The sequence below is a fragment of the Leguminivora glycinivorella genome, chromosome Z, assembly GCF_023078275.1.
Source record: "Leguminivora glycinivorella isolate SPB_JAAS2020 chromosome Z, LegGlyc_1.1, whole genome shotgun sequence".
Classification (NCBI taxonomy): domain Eukaryota; kingdom Metazoa; phylum Arthropoda; class Insecta; order Lepidoptera; family Tortricidae; genus Leguminivora; species Leguminivora glycinivorella.
The window spans coordinates 54,006,149-54,026,464 of NC_062998.1; the positions used below are offsets into that span (position 1 = coordinate 54,006,149).

General features: G+C 38.4%; 1 protein-coding gene across 1 annotated transcript in view; it reads right to left on the reverse strand.

The window, feature by feature from the left end:
* Positions 1 to 7,727: 7,727 nt before the first annotated feature.
* LOC125240521 overlaps positions 7,728 to 20,316 on the reverse strand; it is a 35,033-nt gene continuing 22,444 nt past the window's right edge. Inside the window, exons 3-8 of the mRNA XM_048148414.1 lie at positions 18,282 to 18,487; positions 16,090 to 16,207; positions 14,658 to 14,780; positions 13,465 to 13,557; positions 8,295 to 8,411; positions 7,728 to 7,819 (exon numbers count right to left, since the gene is read on the reverse strand). Of these exons, the coding sequence (XP_048004371.1) occupies positions 7,728 to 7,819; positions 8,295 to 8,411; positions 13,465 to 13,557; positions 14,658 to 14,780; positions 16,090 to 16,207; positions 18,282 to 18,487 (749 nt within the window). The remainder of the gene's footprint in view (positions 7,820 to 8,294; positions 8,412 to 13,464; positions 13,558 to 14,657; positions 14,781 to 16,089; positions 16,208 to 18,281; positions 18,488 to 20,316) is intronic.

Here is a 20,316-nt window from a genome sequence, read left to right on the forward strand (position 1 = left end):
AAAAAGTGACCAGCCTACAGTGCCCGAGGCTGGAATCAAACCAGCTTAGTCTGGTGCGGCAGATGCCTACACTAGATGGATACAGGCATAATATGTTCAAAAACTTACTGTATTCAGAGAATTCTGAGGATGGCGGCCTCGGCGCTTTGAGACCGGACGGTCCCGCCTTCGATGGCCCATCTATCATCAAAATATAAGTTAATTAATTAATATATTGCATACAGCGAGCATTGCGATACAGCGAGGAAATGTCGCCAGTATCCTTGTTACAACGCCTCAAGGGTCTATTTTAGACATTAGCTAGCTTTTAAGTTTAGTCTTAGTTTCTTATATAATTATGTATGTAAATATGTTCATGTAAATAAAGATTATTTCAATAAATAATATAAATTAAAATATTACAGGACCTTCTCACACATATTGACAGAGTTCCACGTTAAAGTTAAGAAGGCTTGTCTTGTAGGCACTTACAAAATGATCCATACTAATATTATAAATGGGAAAGTGTGTGTGTCTGTTTGTGTGTCCGTCTTTCACGGCAAAACGGAGTGACGAATTGACGTGATTTTTTAAGTGGAGATATTTAGTTGAAGGGATGGAGAGTGACATAGGCTACTTATTGTTCCGTTCTGACCCCACACTTCCCTACAATGGAGGGGGTGGAAGTTTGTACGGAGGATTCCGCAATTTTCGAGTTTAACGCGAGCGAAGCTGCGGGCAAAAGCTAACGATTTATAAAATACTTACTGCCTTCAGTGCGCGGGGGCGTCGGTGTTTTGAATCCGGAGGGTCCCGCCTTCGAGGACTCGCCTAGAAGCAAATAATCAGAGTACAGAGCCAATTATCGCACTACCCGTTTTATTATTATTATCGGAAAGGTTGGTTTTCTCAGCTCTAGGCTGGTAACTAAGCTACATTTACGGGTTATCCACCAAGTAAATGCAGCAGAGATTGTTAATTTGTTTCCTGACTATCGTTTTCTGTGTCAAGTTGCATGAATTTTCTCACAATTCGGCATGTATTTAATATAGCGGCTTTTTGTAAGGTAGTGTAAATGTATGATTTTAGGTCCAGTAATTTTAAACTATGGTGAAGGTGTTTTGGGATGACGCCTGTTGTGGATAAAACTATTGGAACTACGTACACTTTCTCCTGTCTCCATATCCTATAAACTTCGTCTTTTAGTTCTGCATATTTTGTTATTTTTTCTGTGATGGTCTTCTGTATATTGTGTGTGTTAGGGACTGAGATATCTATCAGGTAAGTAATCTTCTTTATTTTGTCTATTAACGTAATGTCTGGTCGATTATAGTGGATAGTGCGATCTGTCAGTATAGCTCGGTCGTAGTATAATTTGTGTGTTGTGTTCTCTAGAACTACCTGTGGCTTGTATTTGTAGTATGGTGTATGGTTGTTTTGAATGAGATTATGTTTGTGTGCTAGGTTTTGATGAATGATGTTTGCAATTTGATTGTGTCTGTGTGTGTAGTCTGTCTGTGTAAGTGTTGTACATGCTCCGGTTATGTGTTGTATGGTTTCCGACTGAGTGTGGCATCTACGGCATTTGTCATTTGTAACTGTTGGGTCTTTTATGATGTATTTTCGGTAGTTTTTGGTGTTTACTATTTGGTCCTGAATTGCAATAATGAAGCCTTCGGTTTCTGGGAACAAATTACCTATTTTCAGCCAAGTGTTTGATGCAGTCGTGTCTATGTGGGTTTGTTCTATGTCATGAGGATGTCGTCCGTGAAGTACCTTTTTCTTCCAGTTGTCGATCTGTTTAGTTTGTGGGTCATCATCGAGATGTCGCGTTTCAAGTGGTTGGTTTAGATTAAGTGGTGTGTAGTTGAGGTCATTTTGGACTATTGTTTTGTGAATAGAGCTTGTGTGTGATTTAGTGTGAAAGAATGTGTGTAAGCTGTATATTTGTTTTTGCCATAGGTGGCTGATGTTTATCATGCCCCTACCTCCTTTCTGTCTTTTTATAGTGAGTCTCTCTATTGCTGATTTGGGGTGTAAGTGTTTGTGTTTTGTAAGCGTTGTGCGTGTGGTTCGTTCTATAGCTTCTATATCTATTATTTTAGTTTCACGATTTCATGCAAAATTACGAAAATTGGCAATCAGCACTCGTATGTAAAAGTACCTATTTCAGCATCAATACAGTCAATGTAACAAACACACTTGTTAAGCACTCGTCGCACCAAAAGCGAGGAAGCGATGAGCTAGGCTATAGCCGATATAGTTTCTATATATAGAAACCAACAAAAAATAGTCGCTCCAGTATAAAAAACCGGCCAAGAGCGTGTCGGGCCACGCTCAGTGTAGGGTTCCGTAGTTTTCCGTATTTTTCTCAAAAACTACTGAACCTATCAAGTTCAAAACAATTTTCCTAGAAAGTCTTTATAAAGTTCCACTTTTGTGATTTTTTTCATATTTTTTAAATATATGGTTCAAAAGTTAGAGGGGGGGGGACGCACTTTTTTTTGCTTTAGGGGCGATTATTTCCGAAAATATTAATATTATGAAAAAACGATCTTAGTAAACTCGTATTCATTTTTAAATACCTATCCAAAAATATATCACACATTGGGGTTGGAATGAAAAAAAATATCAGCCCCCACTTTACATGTAGGGGGGGTACCTTAATAAAACATTTTTTTCCATTTTTTATTTTTGCACTTTGTTGGCGTGATTGATATACATATTGGTACCAAATTTCAGCTTTCTAGTGCTTACGGTTACTGAGATTATCCGCGGACGGACGGACGGACGGACGGACGGATGGACGGACGGACGGACAGACAGACATGGCGAAACTATAAGGGTTCCTAGTTGACTACGGAACCCTAAAAACCGGCCAAGAGCGTGTCGGGCCACGCTCAGTGTAGGGTTTTGTAGTTTTCCGTATTTTTCTCAAAAACTACTGAACCCATCAAGTTCAAAACAATTTTCCTAGAAAGTCTTTATAAAATAAAAAATAAATAAATATTGGGGACACCTTACACAGATCAACTTAGCCCCAAACTAAGCAAAGCTTGTACTATGGGTGCTAAGCGACGATATACATACTTAAATAGATAAATACATACTTATATACATAGATAACATCCATGACCCAGGAACAAATATCTGTGCTCATCACACAAATGAGTTTTTTTTGTTTTCCGTTAAATTCGACACATAGCTAGGTTCATTATCAGGAACCCTCCAGTATATCACTTTTAGTTAAATTCGCAAAAAACAATTTTTCATCGTTTTCATAGTGTCAAGTGATTGACGGCACATGTCGAACTAAATAACATTAGGAATTGCTAAGTGATAAATTAATTATACACTAGAAATAAAGATAATAGGCTACTAGACTCATATCGAATTTGGCACAATAAATGAATATCTTCTGCAGTATTCCACACGGGTGCGACTATCTTTGTTCGTTTCTTCATCACTTACTAGCGGGACCAGTGTCTTATGAACGTCACGGACGGAACATGCATTACACGACATGATCGACTCACAAAAGCGGGCACGAATTGAATGAACCAAACTTTGATTGTATTTGAGCAAAGAGGATCGAGGTAAAATGTGTAATCACAGTGCGTAGACTGCCATCTCTTGACACAGGCTTGAAACTTTTGAACCTCGGTTTTGACAAATTGGCCCATATTCTTAGCTTGTTGTTTTAAAATGTAAACATTAATATTAGCGCCATCTAGCTAAGCGTACCCCAAAGGTGTAATGCCATCTTGGCCACCGTACCTTTTTCTGTATGGTACTGAGGTACGTTTTTTTCTTAGACTGTATCTGTCTATACGGAGTTATATGTCTTTGATTTGAGTGGCACCTGGATTGATGTACAGTCGGAACCACACCTCGGCCACTGGCGATTAAATACAAGGTGCTCGTGAGACTTTAACCACGAGAGATTTTAACCACGCATCTCTCAGGTCAAAACAAATAAAAAAAAAATCAGGATATTTTGGAAAAAAAAATTACTATTTTGGACTGTATTTTTACATAAAAAGTAAATGTTGTTCATAAAACTGGCACTAAAAATGAGTTTTAACGTTTTTTTTTAAACCTTAGTATTGAAAGGTTTTACTTGTCACTTTTTGACATCTGTCAATGAGGATAGTGAGAATATTCTGCATAATGGCATCAACGCCGTTAAAAAAGATTTTTGTACTGAGTAACAATAAGATTTTTTTTTATTGATAATATCTCTGAAACTAGGCGAAATCTAGAAAAGTGTATATGACATTTCAGTCTTAAAATGGGATCAGGAATATACAGTTAAAATCTCTCGAAATGCTCACGAGCACCGGGTATATGCAAGAGGCGCGTTCCTAGCACACAGTCTAAGCTCGTGTAGGTGAACGCGTACTATGCTTGTATGAGTGAGATATTACAGGTCGACTGTTCGCGTTTTTGACAGGCGGTAACTGTGAGGTAACCGAGAGGGGGTGGGCGGCACTTTCAGCGGGGAGCGGGAGTGGCCATACTGTACGATAGTACTCTTTATTATACTGTGGTCGGAACTGAAAAGCCACTAATCTGACACATGGTTATTTCCATTCACTCATCGTTCCATTCGTGCCAGCTCTTGTGAATTGACCTGTAACATACCAAAGTGTATGGGACTGAATGAGAGTCGGTATGAATCTAGAGAGTCCTGTTCTGATGGGGCATAACCTGAAACAATAGTACATTGTGCAATGCGCCGTAAATTAAAAAAATTGCAGAGAGTTAATTATACATCTTGTTTTTCACGAGGGTCGCTGAAGATAGGAAGGCGTGGCGCGAGCTTGTGAAGGCCCTTTGCACCTTTGGGGTGCCTTAGGACTTAGGGGAGAACTTGTTTTCTTTTTTGTTCGCCGTTAAATTCGACACGTCGTTAGGTTCATTATCAGGAACCACCCTGTATATCACTTTTAGTTAACTAACTAACTAATATGGCTCTGCGAGCCCTCCAAAACGAGAACACGCCACCTATCCCGATCCTGCGCAGCTTCCTGCCAATCATCGGCTTGTAGCTGACACAGATCCGCCATCACACTGGCCCAGCGGTGTCTGGGTCGACCCACCGGGCGGCCACCAGTCGGTCTTCCCAGATACGCTCTCTTAGCAGCCCGATCCTCTCCCATTCTTAGTAGGTTCTTAATACTTTTAGTTAAATTCGCAAAAAAAAGATTTGTCATCATTTTCATGGGACTACCTCTACATTCCTAATGACGTTTGTTCGAAAATCACTAGGCCTAACTCATTTGGCCGAATTATGAAATGCCTAACGCTCTTTTGGCCTAACGATCATTTGGCATAATTTAAATTTTGCCCCTAAAATGACATTACCCAGAACCCATTCGCTGTTAGAAAGGTAGGTTTAGGTTAGATTAGAACCGTGACCTCACACAAATCCGAATCGCTTCTAAAAAAAAACCGGCCAAGTGCGAGTCGGGCTCGCGCACAAAGGGTTCCGTAGCAGCAAATATAATAAACTTATTATGTCAATTTATACACCTGGTGTAGTATATTTTTTGATCTATCTTATAAGGTTCAGCCATCGTTTTCAGTGTAAGCACAATAACTTAACCAAAATTACAGTTAAATCAACCTATCTCAAAAACTATAAGAGATACTTTGATCAAACCAAAAATCGTTGAAAGAGTTAATTAGCATGCATCACCTCTATTTTTTTTTAGAATTTTATACCCCGTAGTTATAAAAATAGAGGGGGGGGACATACTTTTTACGACTTTGAGAGCTGATATCTCAAAAACCGTTCACTTTAAGAAAAATGTTTTTTAGAAAACTTTATATCATTTTAAAAGACCTTTCCATTGATACCCCACACGGGTATGTACATCGAAAAAAAAATTTTCATCCCTCAGTTACATGTATGGGGGCCCCACCCCCAATTCTTTTTTTTACTATTTAGTGTCATAATTTTGTAGCGGTTCATACAACACATATTCCCATCAAATTTCATCACTGTAGTACTTATAGTTTCCGAGTAAATCGGCTGTGACAGACGGACAGACGGACAGACGGACAGACGGACAGACGGACATGACGAAACTATAAGGGTTCCGTTTTTGCCATTTTGGCTACGGAACCCTAAAAAGTGGGTTTTAACGGCGTTAGGCGAAACAATATTAGGACATTTAAATTAGGCCAAATGATCATTATGCCAAAAAATATTAGGCGATCTAAAAATCGAAGAAAAAACATTAGGAATCTAGATATACATCCCATTTTCATACATAATAAATTAATTAATCAGTGTAAGAGTTGAGGATAACATTCAAGTTAGTGTCAAGTGATTGACGGCACATGTCAAAACAAATAACATTGGGAAGTGGTAAAGAATGTGACACATGAATGCAGTATTTTTTTTTAATAACTCGATAACCGTAAGTGCGTTTTCACATTATCCGATCCGATATCGGATGTCGGAAGGATTTCAATAGAAAAAATCCAAGATGGCGCCCATAATGTAGGGGATATCGGTCCGACATCCGATATCGGATCGGATAATTTGAAAACGCACTAAGAGTTAAGAAATCTAAAGACGCTTAACTATTAGGATTAAAGTTAACGGAATTCAATAAAAACACGGTGTATAGTGATGGCTAAGTGATTTAAAGACACGGGTTTGAAATTATACATGGGAAAGTGCTTGTGTTTGTTTGTCCGTCTTTCACGGCCAAACGGAGCGACGAATTGACGTGATTTTTTAAGTGGAGATAGTTGAAGGGATGAAGAGTGAGATAGGCTACTTTCTAACGCGTGTGAAGCCGCGGGCAAAAGCTAGTTTAATATAAGATAAGTAATTATACTCACTGCTCTCCGAGGGTGGCGGCCGCGGCACTCTGAAGCCGGAAGGACCGGGCGGCGATAGAGGCGCGTCGTCTAACAAACAAAAAAGTATTATTAAATAATGACTATAGTATGAATTTTCTGAGATGAACTTTTCGGTTTTGCCCTAATCTGTTAAACAAAGGCCTTTGTTTCTATTATTCGCGGCGGTTAGCTCCCGTTTCCACAGCACGTGCTAAAGTCTCAGTGTAGTTAAAAAGCAACTATCATGATAGCAATAAGGTATTAAACAGTTTGCAGTGTGCAGGTAACTTTTTTAGAAGATGACAAAACGTGTTATCTCCGAAAGGGCTTTTTATGGATTTGAACCTTATTGCTATCATGATAGTTGCTTTTTAACTACACTGAGACTAAAGCACGTGCCGTTTAAACGGGAGATAACCGCCGCGAATAATAGAAACAAAGGCCTTTGTTTAACAGATTAGGGCAAAAGCGAAAAGTTCATCTCAGAAAATTCATACTATAATATGTTGCCCTCCACCGAACACAAACTCATCACAACCATTCGTTTAGCTGTCCTATGTCGGAATTTGTAAAAGTGTGTTTAATAGTATATTGTGCAACAAGGGAGGTAAGGGGGATTTTGTCAACAAGTATTGTAATAGTTAATCATGAAATAAAACTATGGAAACGTATTAAATCGCGTATAATGAATTTACAATTCATCTCGACGTTCCGAACACTTGACACTCACTGCATTCGTGGTCAACGGGTGAAAAATACATTCATTTTAATTTTATGTTCATTAGGCCCACTTGCACCAACCACTGAACTCAGGGTTAGTGGGCTGTCAACTGTCAAATTTGATATAAAATGGTGGGTTAACCCTCCATTTACGTTGGTGCAAGTGGCCCTTAGAGAGTTACAAATGTTAGCTGAGAAAAGTTAGTACCTTTGTTTGCTTTTGGGCCCGCTTTCCTGGCTGCAGGTTTTGGCGGCTTTTTACCTGAAAAAAGTTAAATATAAATAGTATTTTATACAACTGGTGGTTAACAGAGATCAAAAAAGGCGAGCGCCGAGGGTAACAATTTGAGGCGAAGCCGAAAATTGTTAATAAAGACACTACGAGTATTTTTTAACTCAATTAAACACCATTGCATGCAATACTTTTTCTACGACCATGTGCTTACTTTAATAATAGTTTTCTAGAATATTTGTGAAATACATACTGATTCCTGTATTTTCTCGAAAAGGCCTCCCCTCTTTTCCTCCACTCAACCCTATCGCTTATACATTTTTACTTACCAATGAGCACTGTATTTCGTAGGCGCCGCACGATGCTTCTACTCTCAGAGGGCGCTCGGGCGGAGCGAAGGGATGACCAACGCGCCTCCTTGGCCAGACTTTTCTTTAGCGGCCGAGCTACGAACACAGTCAAGCGGTAAGAGGCAGACATGCCTCAATGCTATAGTTTCACTTACCTATAAGAACCTTGTTCCGTAGACGCCGCACGATGCTTCTAGTCTCAGAGGGCGCTCGGGCGGAGCGAAGGGATGACCAGCGAGCGTCCTTTGCCAGACCTTTCTTTAGCGGCCGAGCTACGAACACAACGGTCATGTCACTCATGTGCAGGGAGCGTACTTTTCGTGCCGATGACATCAATTTGACGTCACGCTCCATATAGGGTGATCACAAATTGTTTTATTGTAAATTATTAATCATTAGTCATCAATCATTTTAAGTTTTGAATTTCTTTGCATGGTAATAATTGCAAGAAGGATGGTGTGCTTTACGTTAGAGAGAAATTCTCTTTTCTACCTATTTATTGTGATGTGTTGTTAACAATACTATTCAATTAAATTTATTTATAAAAACAAATCAAATAATTTTATTCACGTTTCACATTTCAAGTAGGTATTATTTATGCCACATGTAAATGGACTACTGTATTTGAAGTAATTTGTACACGATTAAAATGATTGACGACTAATGATTAATAATTTACAATAAAACTATTTGGGATCACCCTATACGGAGCGTGACGTCAGATTAATGTCATCGGCATGAAAAGTACGCTCCCTGCTCATGTGGTAAGAGGGAGACAAGCGTAAAGCTTAGGTAATGAGATATAAAAAGAGTAAAATAATTGAATTAGTAAGTAGTAGTAGTAAACACTTTACAGAACCAGATATAAAATTAATACTTCGCAAATAAATTACGACTATAAACACATAAAATTATTAAAACACCAAGACCAGACAATTTAAGCCTGGCGTCCACTAGGCGCGCCGATCGTAATTAGGCCGTTTTAACATTATCGTTTTTAATAAAAAAATCGTATTGTTTCTTACTACAAAAGGTCCTTTCTCATTGATAGATGTCTGAAAAGTGTTGAAAAATTTAGGTTTTTAGAAAAAAAAACGTTTAAACTCTTTTTAAGCGAAAAAATATATTCAAAAATATAAAATACATAGTTATTTGTTATACAAGTAAAGTTGTATTTTAACGGCGAGTGTGGAATTGAAAAACGAGCAAGCGAAAGTATTCTATAGTTGAACCACGATACACAACAACATTTTCCCTCACTATAGCGAGGAAAGTACAACGCAAAAAACGCGTTTATCACTGCTTCCAGGAGTTCCACAGGTGGTAAAACATCGTCATCACTAGATTCACTATATGACTATATTCAAGGTCAAATTACTTTATCCACTAGTGGGTTTTTACCTGCTGGTATTGAAGGACAAAACGCGTGTTTCCGACCTAGCGAGGGGAAAAATGCAAAAAATGTAGTGTGTTTTGGTTTGGTCGGGGGGGGGGGCTGATGTGGTTAATAAATAATTATATTTGTACAATAATAATGTTTTAAAATGCTGTTGCGCTTCGCGCGACGCAAGTGCGGCGTCGCGTCGAGGTCTAGGCCCACTCCGCCGCAGATCGGCGACCGAGCGCGCATTCGTGTGCGTTCGGAAATCCAGTCGGCAATCGTCGCGTCTCATACTTCCATATCGATAAGGTTTGATTTCGCATGCATCGCATCGGTCGTGCATGTGGCAAATGTCGGAAGGATTTCAAAGGCAAAAATCAAAGATGGCGGCTTCAATGTATGGGATATCGGTCCTACATCCGATATCGGATCGGATAATGTGAAAACGCACTAACGGTTAATGCTTAGGCCGTTTTCACATTATCCGATCCGATATCGGGTGTCAATCGACATCCTACATCCGATAAACGCTTCCGATAGTGTCGGATGTACAGTCAACCAATTGGAACCCTAGGCCACTCTACAACCATGTCAAAATGACAAGTTAAATTACAAGTATAGTGGATAATTATAATGGTTATGTACAAAGTGCTAACCTTAAATAAGTAATCACTCAATAAATAGTGCTTATAAGCTATGACAGCGATACATTCAAAAGTAAGCGTAAGTTGAGCTTCTTGGCTTTAGAAACGATTTTAAGGTGGCCGTGTTGAACGTCAATATTTTTTACACAAGAACTTTAACATCGTCAGGAAACCGGACTAATTCAGAAACAGATTCAGTAACGGCATATTCAAATTTTTACACGACCTCCAAAAAAATTGTAGATTTTACAAGGTCATAAAGTGACCCATTTTTACTCGAGGAAATTTTTTGTAGTAGACGAGGGTAAAAATGGTCATACACTCTGCTTTTCACTTTGATTGCGGAAATACGTATATTTTTCACGGCAATTTACACCACGAAATTGTCGTTAAGCGAAAGAACCTAATACGTAACCAATCCCGCCAGCTAACCCTTTATTTCAACATGTCAAGAGTTTCAGACGCTTGGTTTTCTGCCAAGTCAAACATTTTTGACCGATAATGGACTCCTATTTTATGTGATTTACTAAATATGTCTAATAAAATGTAGCAAAAATAAAATAATATAACAAGTTTTGTGGCTGCCTGCTAAGCCGCGGTCCTGGGTTCGAATCCCGGTTACGGGCATTTATTTGTGTAAAGAGCATGCTCTGAGTCATGGATGTTTTCTATGTACGAGGGTCATGCCAAAAGAAATTAGATACTCAAAATTTACATACTTTATTCTTTATTACAGCTATCTATTTTTTCGAAGTATTCACCGTGAACACGTATACACTTTTCCATCCGTCTAAACCACTTAGAAAATACCGATGACCACTCTTCTTTAGACACCTCAGAAATTTCATAATTATACGCAGCCAGGGCGTCTTCTTTGTTCTCAAATCTCTTTCCTTTTAATTTTTCTTTAATTTTAGGAAAAAGGTAAAAATCACAGGGGGCTAGGCCAGGGGAAAATGGGGGGTGGGGCAGAATAGTCACGTTTTTTGAGCTGAAATAGTCAAGTGTTCTAGCGGAAGTGTGCGGGGCAGCGTTGTCGTGGTGCCAGAGCAGGTGCCGGGTTCCTGCATGACTTCGGCCGCTTGTCACACCAAGCTGACAGTACTCTTGGGGCACAAACTGTCACATACCATTCTGAATTAACTGTCTTTTGATCTTCTAGCACTATTGTAGCAATATGTCCCGTCTTGCAGAAAAATGAGGCAACCATTTGTTTTTGTGTACTTCGGGTTCGGCGACATTTTGTTGGCGTCGGTTCATCTACAAAACACCATACTGTGGACTGTCGCTTTGTTTCGGGATCGTAGTTATATAGCCATGTTTCGTCACCTGTAAGTATATCATATACGTTTTTTTTCTCGCCTGCGTCGAATTTATCTATCATAAATTTGCACCAATCCATGCCGACGGGGTTTCTATAAATCGGTGAGCTTGTGCGGCACTCATCTTGAAAAACGGGGTGCCCTCTATTTCGCCTATCATTAATTCGCATAATTTGAAGTCGCATAACAGATTTGGCATAACATAATTGTTCATAACATTGAATAAGCATAATATTAAAAATGCATAATTCTTATTTCGCATAACAATGAATCTGCATAATTGAAATTTGCATACTACTATTACGCATAACTTTAATTATCCTAAAATGAATTGCCATACTTACTAACTGTATGGATGGAGCAAGCGATTGGATCAATCAGGGGCTGATTTTCCAATTTTGAGCGCTCGATTTTGAGTGTTTAATTTTATACTGTCTCGCTTACTAAGCATGAATAGGGGCAAGTAAGGTACAGCGGGGCAAATCTCGAGTGGGGGCAGATGTAACTGGTCTAATAATGGAAAAAATGGATTAGTTACAATTGCCTCCCAGTCTAGATTTGCCCCGCTGTACCTTACTAAAGAAATTGAAAATGGATAGTATTTAAATAATATTATTTCATCGTTCAGATTTTCGAGCGACGAAATCGAGGACTAGAAATTTTAATATTTGGTCACAGGGGTAAGTTAACAGGCCAGTAGCCTTACTAAATCCAATGAGGTAGTACAGCGATATAAATAAAAAGGTTGTATACTAAACAACTAGCTTAAGATATCAAGTTAAAATTTGTATGAAATTACTTTGCACTCTTGTGGCTAAAATGCAAATTTGGTATCTGTTTTCGAACAGCAAAGTAAGCCTTTACCCGTTAGTGTTGGTGAAAATATAATTTTCTTGTATGCCATTTAATAATTCTACGAAACAAAGTTATGCTTATTATACTTATACCAATTCATCGTTATACCAATTTACATTATGCGCATTAGCATTATACGTAATCTGTTATGCGAAATAATGATATGCGTATTAAACGTTATGCGTAATAAACGGTATGCCAATTCATATTAGGAGTATTCAGTTATGCGAATTAATATAGACCCTGAAAAACGCTTATGAAGAGACAGTTTACTATGAATTATAGTTTGCAATGCTGCTGATCCAAAGCCCAGTTCACGTTCGAGCTCTACATATGTAATTCGTCGGTTCGCACGAATATTTTTTTCCACAGCCTGTACATTTTCTTCAGTGACTGCGGTTGGCGGCCGTCCGGTCTTCGCCTCATCTTTAAAGCTCTCCCGTCCTCTTTTAAATTCAGCAAACCAATTAAAAACAGTTGCACGTGAACACGCAGACTCTCCAAAAGTCGAGACTAAAAGTTCAAAACACTCTTGAGGTTTTAAACCTTTTTTAAAGTCGTAATATATCATAACACGAAAATCACGTCCAGTAAGCTCCATTGTTGCGGAAAATTCCCGCCAAAATTATTTAGAAAAAAAAATAATTAAAAAAAGAATCCTAAGAATTTCCAAGTGTTCCATTTTTAAATTTATAAGCAAATAACCTACCTTTACAATGGTGTATTTAACTGGCCAGTATCGATCAAATGACCATGGAGTATCTAACTTCTTTTGGCATGACCCTCGTACATGTAAGTATTTGTATATATAGTTGTCTGAGTGCCCACAACACAAGCCTTCTTGAGCTTATCGTGGGACTCAGTCAATCTGTGTAAGAAGTCCTATAATATTTATTTATTTGTCATCTACACTTTTCGAGCATGAGAAGTGAAAAGAGTATTCTTTTTTCCCTTTATGATGAATGTTGAGTTTGTGACTATAAGGCCCACATGCACCAACCACTTAACACAGGGTTAGTGGGCTGTCAACTGTCAAATTCCATATAAAGGGTTAACCCACCATTTTCGTTGGTGCAAGTGGCCCTTAAAGTTTTATGTTAAGTTAAATTAAAAAATGATTTACCTGCGGCGGGAGCTAGTTTCTTGCTGTGCAGCCTGTAGCTGAGACGCGCCGGGCTCGGAGGCGCTTTGAATGTGAAGTTTCGGTCGTCCGACGCTGAAAATAAGGTTCTTGTCATGTGGTGCTCTATGCTATGTATGAAAAAACACTCGTCGTATCTTTGTAATTTAGTTTCAACTTTCTTGTAATTTTAGATTCGATTTTTCTCATAATTTAAGTGGCATGTAAATGTTTTGTAAATCCTTTTAATGACACACTATTTCAGTATATATACTTATATAAAAAAAATGGTTAATTATTAATAGGCAGAATTTTTGGATGAAAAATGAATTTTGATTAGAGAATTTGCAATTGAAATTGATGATTGAATTTGAAAATCTTTAAATGAATTTATATATAGCTTAGTTAATAACTATGATTGAAAATTGACACTGTTTTCAATTTCAATGAGTTGCAATTCTTGTGTACATATAATGATCTTAGGCTAAGTACAGTCTCAACATGAACCCTGAAAGGGCAAAGGGCAATTGTTTTAATAATGTATCATAATATAATGTAAATAGTTATATATTTAAGGTTAATATAAATATGTGATACCTACTCCTGATTTGTATTTTGCTTACCACATCATGAATCATGATCCTTAACTATGAAAAATATAACATTGTGCTAGAATATGGATATTTCACTGAATAGTTTGCTAACAATATTCGCAATTTCTATTGACAGTCATTTTAGAATAGGTCCGGAAATACGTATCCGTTGCAAGGCACGAAAACGATATGTAAATATAATTTCAAGTAGAATTCCTTGGCTCAAATAACCTGGTAACCTTCAAATCAAGGGTGGAAGGCAAACTCTACGCGCGAAACATATACTTTGTTACCATAAACACAAAGACTATCTCTGTACCTATATTCGATGCTGACTAGATTTATATAGAAGAAACAAGTTCATATATTTGTATAAGTAGAGGCCGAGCGTGTCAGATTTTGTACTGAAGTTGTTACTTGCCTGCTGTTCTAAATATGTCTCAGGCCCTTTTTGTTGACTTCAACTTATAAAAATTGACGCCAGAAACTTGCAAGCTGCGATTGAAGACGGACAACTCAGTGGATTTTACTGAGTTCATTTGACACGCTAAGTAGATGCGGTTGCTGTGCCCGTAGCGTATATATATATTTTTAGTTACTTACCTATAGAGTCGGCCCTTAAAGTGGGTTTTTCAACAGGGGTGTCGCTTCTCTCCCTTGTGCTATTTCTTCTTGGCGTGGCTGTGGACGCGCGTCTCTCTCGTAAAGAAACTTTTTCCTTCTTGTCTGTAAAGATTATAGTTGTTTGTACACATATGTAGGTATCTATCTAGCTTTTTTTCAAACGATCAAATAGTTTGATAAATAAAATAATAGTTTGTTAGGTAAGAAATTATGTAAACTATTAAAAGATGGGTCGTTTTGTTATTTTTTTAGTTAGTGGTTAGCAAAGACATATGTAACTCCGTATAGTCGGATAAAGTCTAAGAAAAAAACGTACCTCAAAGCCGTAGAGAAAACGGTACGGTGGCCTAGATGGCGTTACACATTTCGGTAACGCTCGGCTAGATGGCGCTAATATTAATATTTGACATTTTAACACATATCAAGCTAACAATATGGGCCAAATTGTTAAGACTGAGGTTCAAAAGTTTTAAGCTTGCGTCAAGAGATGGCAGTCTATGCACTGTGATTACACATTTTACTTTGACAGTAACTCTCTATAATACTCGATCGATCCACTTTGGTGGTTAGTTACATTTGTTGGGTAACCAACCAAATACAAAATCAAGCGGATCCGTCACTGAGCGACCTGTTTTAACCTCCTTACTTGGTCGTGTAATCTTTTCATTTGCCCTCAACTGGTTAGAGGAGTTTTTTGAGGGTAGATTTTGTATACATTTTATTTAAATACCTAAAGTTAAACCCCCTTATTCATAAACGTTCACTAAAGTTATCAAGCTGATAAAGTTCGTTTGTCCCTTTCTATCACACCTATACGTCGGATAGGGACAAACGAACTTTATCGGCTTGATAACTTTAGACTTTAGAGTAAGTTTATGAACAAGGAGGTAAGACTATAGAAGCAAAGACGATATGATACCGGGATAGACAAAGCCCATACAAAAAAGCGTATGCCTGAAATGTATGGGGCTTTCAGGCTTACTAGATGGCGCTGTTTCGGAGCCTGGAAGAAGAGAAGAACATATTTTCCCCAAATATTTTTGCGTGTTTTTATTTTTTTTAAGAACAAATGACATTTCTTTATTTTAATATCATGATATCTTAATGTACATTTTGCAAAAATTGCAGGCATCATCAGTGTAGTTATGATAGGTGGCGCTAAAAACATGAGGCGATTGTTGCCTCATCCTTGATCAATACTAATATTATAAATGGGAAAGTATGTGTGCGTTTGTTTGTCCGTCTTTCACAGCAAAACGGAGCGTCGAATTGACGTGATTTTTTAAGTGGAGATAGTTGAAGGGATGGAGAGTGACATAGGCTACTTTTTGTCTCTTTCTTACGCGAGCGAAGCCGCGGGCAGAAGCTAGTAGCAGTATAAAATTTAGAAGTTGTAACACTTGTAACATACCCGCGATTTCCTTCTGTCTGAGTTGACTAGCATGCTTGGTAGGCCGGTTGAAGTAGTAAACGAGCGGTATGTCGTCCGTGGACTCGGAAGACAGCTTCTTACGCTTCTTAATTGGTCCCTGCATAAAAAGAAAAATATTTTTCATCAAGAATATACTATAGGCTAGTTTTCTATACTTCAAATAAAATATTTTATGCAGTGCACGAAATAAAGCACCAATTAATTAGAAGAAAAATATGGACAGAAGTTATGTTTAAACATAATTTGTATTTAATAAGTCAAAGAGAAACATATAAAGTAATAAAATTGACCGTGACGTCATCGTCACTCCTCAGTATTTCATAGTTATTTCATATTAGCAAGTCGTTTTGACATTTCTTAAAAAGTAGCTGATTTGACTAGTAGGAAACTAGCCTATCAAAGCTCGGCCACGCATGCACGTTTTGAGAGCGTAGGCGGAGCGTTAGCGGAGCGCAATGACAGCGGTGCGCCGGACGAACGCTGGCGTTGCGCCAACTAACGAGCGCGGATTGCGAGCGGAACGCGCGCGCATTCGGCTTCGCTGACGCTACGCTGTCAAAACGCTTTATGTGTGGCGGAGGCTTTAAGTGGATTTGTGAGCGACCTCATGAGCATAACATATAACAGTAAATATATAGCTCCACCATATTCCCTAAATGTGAATTTATACAAAAGTTCTACATGATGATCGAACCTACTCACAAAATAAAGATTCAGTTGATAATTGTCACCCGTAGAATATAAACAAAAACCAGAGCAGCATTTCCGCATGTAAACCTTCACTACAGACGCAGGTCGGTTAAGAACTAAATGATGAAATGATTTTTCTTTTAGGTACGAGAGTCATTGTTGGTTAAACCTAGTATATTATATCATAGAAGTGGGACTGGGCGGGACACGTCTGCCGGATGCCGGATGCCCTGTGGGCCAAGATAGCCACACGTTGGGTACCACAAAGTGTAAGGCGTCGCGGTAGACCTCGCCAGAGATGGCGTGACGAGCTTGACGCCTTTGACGAGGACTGGTAGGAGACTACAGGGGATAGGGATGCGTAGAGGAATTTGAGGGAGGCCTTTGCCCAACAGTGGGATAATACGTTATATTAATAATAATAATAATGTTGGCTTCGGCCCCACGTATGCCTTACAAAGGTCCGGAACCCCATGGTCTCGAGATATGTAGAGAACAAACATAATAATAATTATATCATCAATTCATCAGCTAATGTTATGTACCTTGGTGCCTTTTGTACTTGTGCTTGTGTTCCCGGACCTCAAGCACATGTTGGTTTTATTCCACTTGTGTCTCAAGGGCACGGACCCCTTGGACACACCTAACGGCCCGGCCACGACATTGGTCTAAGCGCGACAGCGGTGAGCGGCAGCCATACGTGCGAATGAAAGTCCCATCGCTGTGTCTCGCTCCAATGTATGGCCACCGCTCACCGCTGTCGCGCTTAGACCAATGCCGTGGCTGAGCCGTTATAGGTATTGGATATCATTAGTGGTCAAACGTCAAACCTATAGTAAAAAGTATATACCTTTGTTGTTTCTGTAGACTTTCGTTTCCCTGATCTGAAGCACATGTTACCCTTATTCCCCTTGGGCTTGCGTCGCCTCAGGGGCACACGGATCCTTTGTACACACCTAGTATAGGCTACTTGCCTCCTAGTCAAATCAGCTTCTTTTTAAGAACTGTCAAAACGAATTTAAACGTCTTGCTAATATGGAATTTATATGAAATCGAATTGAGTGACGTCACGGTCAACTCAATTACTTTATATACATATTTCTACCTGACTTATTAAATAGAAATTGTATTTAAAAATAACTTCTGTCCATGTTTTTCTTATAATTATCTGATGTTTTATTTCGTGCATGGTATAAAATATTTTATTTTAACTTCAGTCAAGTTCCCTATTATTATTATTATTTTTTATGTGATAGGAGGCAAACGAGCAGACAGGTCGCCTGATGGTAAGCGATCACCGCCGCCCATGGATACCCGAAACACCAGAGGTGTTGGAGGTGCGTTGCCGGCTTTTAAGATGGGTGTACGCTCTTTTCTTGAAGATTTGAAGGTCGCATCGGTCCGGAAATACTAGGTATATAATATTAAATATAAAATATTAGGTATCATTAGTGGTCAAACCTATAGTAAAAAGTACATACCTTTGTTGCTTCTGTAGACTTCCGTTTCCCGGACCTCAAGCACATGTTGCCCTTATTCCCCTTGTGTTTGCGCCTCCTCAGGGGCACACGCATCCTGGGCCGGGCGCGGCGCCCGCTGGGCACGGCGGGCACGGGCGGGGACGGTATCTCGTCCTCGCGGAGGCGCTCGAGCACCACGAGGGGCTCTTGCTTGTGCTTATGAATATCTGTAAGTGGACTTTATTGTAAGTTGGGGAGAAAATTGGGCTATATCCTATACTAGGCGATAGAAATGGGGTTCACCCTCGAAATGTGTAATAATTACTATTACAGTACATATGGCGCATTATACCGCACTAGTGCATACAAACTATTTTATTTTTATTTTATTTTATTTTATTAGAAGACCAACAGCTTTAACAAAAGAACATAGGCTTAAGACTAGGATACAAAAATGAAGCCAATAACAGGTCTCCCTAACATATTACAAATGAAAGAATACGGATGACTTAGATGCTAGATAACTATAAGAAGCTAAGGTTATTAATTCAGCTAACCTTAAAAAATACATCAGTAAAAATCAACATTTTCTTAGGGCAACTAAAGCCCGGGTCAATCTGGGGCATCTAAGCCACACAGTAGGTATGTATCCTCACACGAGGGTTTTTTTTTTGTAAAAATTCATAATTTAACAACAAACAGAAAAAAAAATATCTCAATAAGTTCTCGTTAATACATATGTATACTAATAATAATAGTACATTACTACAGAGGCCGGGACAAAGGACTCAGACCTATCCGGCCTCGCTTCGCTCGGCCGTCTATATGTCTTCGGCCGGCAACCCCATTTCCCGCCGAGGTATGTATAGTGCTTTTCTCAAACATGGTATGAAATAAATAAAGTCTACTGAAAATAGTAACTTTGGATGGCTGTATCTCCTAAACGGTGCGTCGTAGCGCAAAAATAATCGAATTTTCGTTCCCCTTTGACGCCCCGTATACGCTTATAAAAAAACAAAAAGTTAAAAAAAAATTCAAAAAAAACGAAAAAAATTTTTTTTGTATGAAAACGCACCCAAAATCAAATATTATCTAGGGCCCGTATCAGTTGCAGTCGGCACGTCTATAAAGCCCCTTATAGTTTTTTTTTAATTGGCTAAATACCTGGATGTTATGTCACAATTTATTTTATTTATTTTATTTTATTTATCTGTGTTTGGAAATTAAAAAAGAGGACTTTGCCGGCCTTGGTCTGCAAGGTTTGTATGAAATTCCATTATCTATCAATCGTCCTAGCCGCACCTGCAACGTCATACTTCGCTGCCAATTATAAGGCACATAACATCAATATTTCATACCATGTTTGAGAAAAAGTACATTTTTCTACTCTTCGACTTTAATTTGTCAATTAGGACACCACAGACTAAACTATAAGTGCTGACTTTTGAGTGTTGGATAGTCTTTGACACTTAGTCAACTATAATATTTCATTACACTTCACTTTAATTAACTGAAAAAAAATCAAAAATAGAACTTCATACAAGTTCTATACTAATTTACGATACCTGGCAAATTTTTCTGCATCTGAAACACATTTTTTTTATCTATCGCGTTATCGACCAATTACAGACGGTTATTACAAACAATTGGTTGCCAAGTAATTCGATGTTGATACAACGGTGAACGACGCCATTAACATTAATTTTAACTTGAATGATGATATTTTTCGTCCATTTGATTGATGATGAAGATGATGACTCATAGAAAAAGTATTGTATACAATAGTGATATAATTGACAACGTTTCAAAATTTTCAATGTCCCTAAATCGAAAACCATTTCGAGATATACGCTTGTAGATCACATAAATAATTTTTTTAATTTTTTTTTCCGTATTTTTAGTGTAAAAAATCTTAAAAATAGCTTAAAGGGGAAGTGACGTCAAATAGCTGATTTAGAGCTGCCACTATAACAAAAAAATCTTCCAGTTGGGAAGGGACTTATCACTCTTCGTAGCAAAGATATTAAAAATTTCATGGCTTAGTCTATGGTTCGTA